Source organism: Vigna unguiculata, chromosome 2, assembly GCF_037176805.1.
Source record: "Vigna unguiculata cultivar grain cowpea cultivar isolate G323 ecotype 2 chromosome 2, ASM3717680v1, whole genome shotgun sequence".
In the NCBI taxonomy this organism is placed as follows: domain Eukaryota; kingdom Viridiplantae; phylum Streptophyta; class Magnoliopsida; order Fabales; family Fabaceae; genus Vigna; species Vigna unguiculata.
The window spans coordinates 5,963,815-5,972,733 of NC_140793.1; the positions used below are offsets into that span (position 1 = coordinate 5,963,815).

The 8,919-nt window shown below is 29.4% G+C and overlaps 1 protein-coding gene across 1 annotated transcript; it reads right to left on the reverse strand.

Moving 5' to 3' along the window:
* Positions 1–1,317: 1,317 nt before the first annotated feature.
* Positions 1,318–8,704, reverse strand: LOC114173274 (replication protein A 70 kDa DNA-binding subunit B-like). The gene is made up of 14 exons (XM_085670029.1): positions 8,424–8,704; positions 5,670–5,716; positions 4,746–4,777; positions 4,505–4,585; positions 3,439–3,706; positions 3,244–3,340; positions 3,040–3,161; positions 2,868–2,952; positions 2,648–2,780; positions 2,413–2,567; positions 2,201–2,321; positions 1,925–2,104; positions 1,757–1,834; positions 1,318–1,675 (listed from the first exon to the last, which is right to left on the reverse strand). Exons 1-14 carry the CDS (start codon positions 8,702–8,704, stop codon positions 1,463–1,465), a joined length of 1,893 nt encoding a protein of 630 aa, XP_085526155.1. The 3' UTR covers positions 1,318–1,462.
* Positions 8,705–8,919: the final 215 nt, after the last annotated feature.

The following is an 8,919-nucleotide window of genomic DNA, read 5'->3' on the forward strand; positions in this document are numbered from 1 at the left end:
CATTCCATCCTCCTATTACCATTGGTTTCTGTAAATTCTTGTTATAAGTGACGACATGTCTATTGCCTTCTTCATCTGTTAAAGTCCATTGACGTTCAAGATCGTGATCATAAAGAATGGCGAATGCACGATCCACAAACCCAACAACCTCCAAGGATATAATTTTTTTGAACGACATAGATTAGTTGAAGAAAAAATGATAATATAATTTCAAATCCGTGAAAAAAATAAGAGTAGAAGAATTTTTGTAAAACCAAAACTGTATACAAAAATTTACCAAAGACGTACCTCATCCTCAAGGTGGATAATACAGAACTGGTACCTACTCATTCTATTAACAACTTGTTCTTGGTTGAAGTTGTTCTCCATTTGGTAGGACTTTCAGAATAGAAGTAGAAATAGAGTAGTAAAAATGGAGAATATGACAGAACTTATCTTCAAGTGTGGTTCTGATGGTAGAATGAAGATGAACATTTATAGAGGAAAAATCCCCCATGAAAAGACGGGACGATTACAAATAGATTTCAAAACAGTAATGTAATTATTACTTTGGAAAATGGGCAGACCATTAAAAGGACAATATAAAATATTACGTTATAAAATATTTTAAAAATATAATAAAATCATAATATAATATAATATATAATAAAATAAAGACTTTTTTTTACAATAAAGTAACAACCAAAATCTAGATATATGTATATAATATATAGAGATAAATGGAATCTATAAATATTAATATATATATATATATATATATATATATTATATTAAAACAAATGGAATCGAAATTGACGTAGTAAGTTAATATATAATAATTGGTTGTAAATTTATGATATATTAAATTTTTGTTTTTTACATATATGAGAATGAAAATGGAATTTATTTAATAAACTTGGTAACCATTACAAAGAAAAATGATTCAAATTTGTGTATAGCAGCCAATTTTGTTGCCATAACTTAAAATGTGACAACATTTAATTAGTTTGCCAAATATATATTATTTATGAAAATCAAAGTAAATAAGAAATGAGAATTTCTAAATTCGGTTGTTTAAGAAAAATATATGATGCATTTATGAAAATAAATATAACTAATAAATTTGAATTTCTAAATAAGTTTTTGATAATCGTTATTTTATTATTATAAAAAATAATTGATAAATATTTGATGGTAAAACATAATATCACTTTTAAAACGTTTTGATGTAGCTGGCAGTCAAGTTTGTTGACAATAATTGAAAAATGTCAACAATATTTTACAAACCAGCGGATGGAAGAAATAAAATTATACAATTTGTAACAAATAAAACCATAATAAAAGCATAATATAGTTATAATCAAATTAAACATCAAAGTTATAGTTTAAAGGAAATTGAAGACATAACCATGCGTACAAATATTACAGTCCCAAATTGTCAGACATAAAAGAAATTGTCTTCAAATATTAAAACTAAAATCATCTATTGTTTGACTATTTTTTCCTTCTTAATATTTCTTTTTAGCAGCTTCAGTGGAACAGTGTCTTCTTCGATGGATTCAAGTGATAAGGTCTTCTTTGCAGATTCTCTCTTAAGTGAAGTGTTACCATCCTCATTCGTAGCAGTATCTTTGATTAAGTCAGGAGATTGGGATGCACACTCAATTGTTTCTTTCGTAAATCTGACTAATAAATCCTATAGTACAGTTTAAAAACAATTACAATTAATACAATAATACGTCATTAACAAAAAATGAAATTTATTAAATTTGTATACCTCGGCAATATCAACAGTAGACTCATTGACTACACGCTGTTTTTCTCTGCTAAACTCACCATTGCCAGCATAAACATCCTTTAAGAAGGTTAAGAAAAATAAATGATTAAGAAGTTAAATATATGTAAATTGTAAAATGTAAACTGTATATTTAAAGTTATATATTACCACAGATTTCAAAGAAGAATCATTGAACTTCTCAATTATATCATCATCAAGACATACTTTCTTCACTCTGAAAGATTGTTCAAGTTTGAAAGTTTGATCGTTCCTACTTTCAACTTTAAACAGCAGACTTTTATTAACTAATTCTTCAAACTCCTTAGGAAAATTCCCACAACCATTCATCTACGATAACAAAGTAATTTAATATCATATTCAGAGAGATATATCGCACTTTGCTTATTACTGTATATATATAAGTTGATATATTCAAGAGTATACCTTATCATGAGACTCTAACATATCAGCACAGGTTTTTTTGAAAAGGGTGGTTGCATCCCTATCAAACAGAACAAATGTGGTGGAATCGGATGAGTCAATAACTCGAACCTTAATCCTATATCTGTAAAATATATAAAAGTATTAATTCCCAAAAGTGTAAATTATAATCATATATGTAAATTGGCATTAAGTTTAATAAAGTTAAAGTTAACCTTGGAAAGACTTTTATAACATGCTTGTTACACTTCTCGCAAAAGAACATCTTTGAATCTGGATAAACAACTTTGTTGCAAACACAAGCCGTATACCACCAGTCATCCTCATCCAAGATATGGTTAATGGTTCCAAACAATATGAAAGTTGCAACCTTTGAATATATAAAAGATTAATGAAAAAAGGTATTCACAACAACAAAATTACATGAAATAATTTAGAAGTCATTCTAACCTCTTTACAATCTTTAAGACCTTGAATGGTCGTCCTAGGTGTAAGAGTTAAAAAGTCTTCTTCCACAGTATGTTTGGAAGTCTGAGACAGCTGCGTTAATCCTTGAGAGGGAGATTCATTGTTCTCAATCATCCTGGGCAATACAAATTAAAGTTAAAAAAATGGATTAACTAAAAAATTAGAAAGTATTGCAATAAATGAATAACAATTTGAACATTACCTTGATTTAAGTTCAGATGCCTCCTTGAAGTTAACATTGTACTTAATCCTAGTGCAGAACTTGCAATTTTGAAGTTGAACCTTATCTAAATTTAAAAACATAGTGTATGTGAAAGTACCATGGTAATAAAAATTGTAATATAACAAAAGTAAAAGAAGTCACAGAAGTTTACCTTGAAAAGTTTTGACTTTCGCAAATTCTATACTTATAGCACAATTTTGTACTTCTCCACTTGAAAGAAATACATTCAGTTCATCGACATAAATACCAAACAAAGTACATTCTATTCGAAACCTAAACATTCAATAAATGTTATGTCAAATCATTATTTAAACAGAAATAAAAAGGTATGTAGTATATCATAGAAATAAAATACCCATCAGCTTCTATTGCAATGACATTTAATTTTGTTGTCTTTCCATCAACTTGCAATTCTCTTTCAGTACCCACTCCGACCAGTAATCCCAATATATCTAAATAAAAAATAATAGAAGTCATAACATAAAAGGACGAAATAATTGTTGATAACTAAAAAATATGAATGGTAGAAAAACAAAAAATATTAACTTACCAACTAAATAATCAGTATCAAATCCAGTGGTTGTCAATAATGACAAAGGTGTGTATTGTGGTTTCACATCAGGAACCAAGTTAGCATCAAGCAAACTAACTTTGGTACCAAACTGGAAATTAATCTTATAAGGGTGGTGCGTAGTTCTGTATATTCCAGAATTTGGAGCAACACTGAAATTTTGTATGGCATAAACATGACCTTCAGAAATTTCAATCTGGAATTTGTAAATTGGAGTACGTCTGATGGAAGCATGTATTTTAGAACCCTGAAATACATCAATATAATAAAGATAAAGATGTTTAACATACAAATATTTTGTTCATAACAATGATGGTAAATAATTAGAAGAATAATAATATCTTTGTCTTGAATAACCAACTCCATGGAAAAAGGACACCTCTGTTTAGTGAAATCTGGAACGAACCATGAACGTATCACCCTAACGATGATATTCCAGTTCTCCTTTTCTGGAGTAACTTGGCTTACATTTTGAGTTTGCTTTTGAACTTCAGAGAGAGACATGTTGATCTCAACACAAAGATATTCAAGAAATGGAAGTAAAAAAGTAAGTATTCATTGGTGACATATTTAAAATCACATAAAAAAGATAATAATGAATTACAAAATATTTTATTAAGAAAATTAAAAAAAATAATAAAAGGTTCAAAGCAGCTATAGAGTAATATATATCTGTTTGGTCAAGGATAGTAAGAAAAAGATAACATGGATTTGGCAAATTTTGAAAAAGTAAAGGTTCATACGTTATTGGATTGTAAAATTTGAAATGGTTAAAGAAAGCAAGAGGTACAAAAGCATTAAGTAATCTGCAAACATGGAGTAATAGACATGACATGTTAATAGAAAAAGAAATTTGACCTAGGTTTACAGAAATCATACTATCATTTTCTTGTGAAAACTGCGAAAAACAGCTATTGATGTCAGAAACCAGTAATGTGTTGCAATGGTTTTTTTCACAGGTTTCATATAAAAGGAAAATAAAGGAAAAAAAAGCTTTCTGATGAAGATGAACCATTAAAAGCTTACTTTGAAATGAAAACATTACCTCTTGGCTTGATGTATTGAGCAATGAACCATTAATTGAATCACTAATATGGAAACAATGAAGATCTCCAAAAAAGTATGGCTGCATAAACAAATAATTTGAAGAAAGAAGGTATGTGCGAAGATGTTTTTTCAGGATTTGTTAACAAATGGACAAAACCTACAACTATACAAAAGAACATATGAACTGCTACGCTTCATGTATTACTATATTTGTTAACAAAAACAAATCAAGTACATACCTTTGGTGGAACATGGTTTGTATCAATCCAGACTTCGCAGAGAAAAGAGAACGGTTATTTGGATGAATAATAATTAATTAAAGTGTACAAAAAGAGAACAAAACAGTGTAATACACAATATACTTCATTAGAACAAAATAGATACAAATGACATGACATACAATAGTGCGAGAAACTTCCGGGAGAAGACAAAAGGGTTGGATGAATTAAATTAATAATATATAATAACAAATATTCAAAAAAACTATATTCGTATAAAGAATTAATAAAGTAATATATATCAGGGATTGGTACGGAATAAAAAGATGTGGAAAGAATTAAGAAATTTCTCGAGCAGTGCAAAAGTCATATCAATCTACTTTTTTAAAATCATATTAATTTTTAGTTATAATTTTAAAAAATTAGATGTATCTGAAATAAATCATGGTCATATCTTGTAAAATATACAATTTAATTGAAAAAGCTTTAATGAATGATATGACATTTGGGGGTCTGACATGAATTAAATGGCAAAGATATTCGAGATTATATCAGATTTGTAGATATGGAAGAAGATATGTAGCAGTTAAAATTATATCAGATTTAAACAGTTGTATTTACCAATATATATATATATATATATATATATATATATATATATATATATATGTAATGTAAAAAAAGTCTATAATAATTGCTACAAAATATTACATTGGCCATACAAAATAAGTAATACGTTAAAATAATATTGTTCAGGGATGATTTCAGAGGCCATGATAATAGTCAAATATATTAAGAAGCACATTCACATTAAAAACTGAAAAAGAGATTTCAAGGTAGAAAAGTAAAGAAGATGAACAGTCTCAAAAGTGAAAAAATACAGATAAGCAACAGTTAGATATACATAAACAGAAAAAAAAGTTAGATCAAAAGTTTATTTCAAACCTGATGTTAAATCTGCGGCAGTGAACCATATTAGAAATGTAGCAAACCTAGAAAATACAATGATGCAATAAAATTGTTAGCTATGACAAAATAAAAGAATAATGAGTTGTTCGCTGGAGAAAAGTAGAAATAACCACGAAATCTGGGTAATAAAAAAACGCATGAAGGTAATCCACAAAGATAGATGAAAACGACTTCTGGGTTTAGAAGTCTAAAATAACGATTGAAAAAGATAGATCTCACAAAAAAGAAGAAGAAATGAGTGTTTCGGTTGAGAAAACTCTAAAAAAAATCGACTTCTCCGTTTAAACCTGTAAAAAAAGTGATGAAGAAGTTAGATCTGACAAAATATAAGCAGAAAATGAGTTGTTCGCTTAACAAAACTGAAAACAAAAAATACTTCTCCATTTAAACCTGTAAAAAAAGTGATGAAGAAGTTAGATCTGACAAAATATAAGCAGAAAATGAGTTGTTCGCTTAAGAAAACTAAAAAAAAAAATATTTCTCCGTTTAAACCTGTAAAAAAAGGGATGAAGAAGTTACATCTGACAAAATATAAGCCGAAAATGAGTTGTTGGCTGAAAACTCAAAACAAATTATATTTCTCCGTATAAACCTGTAAAAAAAGTGATGAAGAAGTTAGATCTGACAATATATAAGCAGAAAATGAGTTGTTGGCTAAAGAAAACTTGAAACAAAAAATATTTCTCCGTTTAAACCTGTAAAAAAAGTGATGAAGAAGTTAGATCTGACAAAATATAAGCAGAAAATGAGTTGTTGGCTAAAGAAAACTTAAAACAAAAAATATTTCTCCGTTTAAACCTGTAAAAAAAGTGATGAAGAAGTTAGATCTGGCCAAATATAAGAAGAGGATGAGTTGTTCGGTTGAGATAACTGAAAATAAAATCGACTTCTGGGGTTATCAAAGAGCTGAAAAGAGGAAGATGAAGAGTTGTTGAATGTGGTGAGAAAACCAGAGAAAAGAGGAAGGTTGAGAAGAAGATGAAGAGTGTTGACTGTGAAAGAGAGGAGAAGAAAAGAGAGACAGAGAGAGAAAGAGAGAGAGAAACTTTTTGAAGGTGATAATAAATGCATTTTGAATTTTTTATAAAACGCTGAAAATCGTGGTTGATTGACACGTTAGCCATTTTACCTTTTGTAGAATGAAAATTTTGAAATGAAGTGGGTCAGATATATTAATTTATAGAGAAACTTGCCATTTGTTAGTTTAGAATTGTATATAGTATTAGATTTCAATCATTTTGAGAGGGGTTGCTATTTTCATACTCTTTTCTTTCTTCCACCTAGCTAGCCATTTTTTAATTAAAAAAGACACCCTTTTCAAAAACTGTTTATTGTTACGTAAATTTATACAAACAAAAATTTGTGGTCATTAACTAAAAAAGTACTTTTTTGACGTGAAAATATTTGTCTCCAAGCGTTAAAAAATAGTCATGGTAGGATAATTTGTGAAGAAATAACATGTCAAAAAATAGATGCCTTTTTTTTTGAAATAGAAAACAAATTTCATTACAGAATACAACTGTAAAATTTCTCATAAAATTAAGGTTGATTGTGCTATTGTAGACTACATGATTATCTTGTATTTCTTTTAGCCCCACAGGTTGGAGGTTCAAATAAATCATGAAGCTTGAGTTTGAAAATATTGTAATGAAACATTTTGGAAGTAAAACTTTAGTAAAAAAGTATGCTAGTTGATGACAAGAGCAAACCGGAAGATGTTTCATGAGACAAAAAATAATTTTTCTCCAACCAAGTGCTAGTTAATTTCTAAGTATATAGTTCTTTCATGAAACACGGAATAAACAGATGTAAATAAACAGATATGTAAAGAGAACTTTGACTGTTATAATACAAAATAAGGCACTTATCAAAAGGAGCTTATAAAACACGGAGTAAATATACCAACCATTGGAGCTCACAAGTAGCAAATGCAAGAGTTTGATATTCACCCTTAGCAAATGAATAAGAGATTGTTGATTGTTTTTTTTTTTTATTTTCCATGAAATCAAGGAGTTGTCAATAAAAAAAAAAGTAAACAATGATGGAACTTAATTAGCATCACTAAAACCAAGTAAGTGAGAGGATGAAGTTCTACTAAAAAAGAGGCCCTTTACGGGACAAGTCTTGAGATAACGAACAACATGCAAGGCAACTTGAATATGTGATTGAGTAGGGAAACAATTAATTTATCAAGTTGTTGAGTGGCAAAAACAATGTTTGGACGGGTACTGGTGAGATATATGAGGCGACCAACCAAGCGTCGAAAAGGTAAAGGATTGACAAGCGAAGTGGTGCAATCTTGATGGAGGTGCAAAGAATTGTCTAGGGTGTAGAACATGGTTTGGAATTGAAAAGAGCTCCATCAACAATTAACTGTAAGCAATATTTGCGATGGCATAAAGGGATACTAGAAGAAGGGTAAGCAACCTCTTAGCCATAAAATACTTCAATTTACAAAGATCTTTGATTTGAAAATGAGAACATAGAAAATGTTTAATCTGGTCAATAATCGTAATCAAATTTCTAACTAAGACAATGTCACCAACATAAAAAATCAATGTAGTAAAAGATGAGTTGGTAGCTTTAGGAAAGAGACTATGGTGAGCATATGATTGCTTATAATAGAGGAGAGTAATAAATTGGATAATTTGGTAAACCATTGACGGCTAGCTTTCTTCAATCCATATAGAGATTTCTTCAATTTACACAACGAGGAATAATCAGTGATACCTTGAGGAATAAACATACACATCTTTTGTGAGATTGTCATAAAGGAAGGCATTGTTGATATCAAGTTGTTGCATATGCCAATTATGAGCGGAAGTAATGGTCAGAACAACACAAATGGTGGTAATTTTAACATGAGAGAAAATCTCGAGATAATCAATACCTTCAATCTGAGAGTAGCATTTTGCAACTAACCGTGTCTTGTATCGTTCAATATCGTTCAATATTACCGTCACAGTTGCACTTAATTTTGTATACCCACTTGTAACCAATGGGGCACACATGAGGTGGGGTGTGAACTATATATATCCCTGTGCGATTGGAAATAAGGGCTTGTATCTCAACCTTCATGGTCTCTTGCCAACAGAATTTGATGGCAATTTCATGGACAAACTCATGAGTGAAAGTAAGAAGGAGAAAGATGAGAATAATCAAGAGAAGAGTAAAGAGGATAAGGTACGGTTGAAGATGAATGGAGAGAGGACGTTGAAGTAGGAAT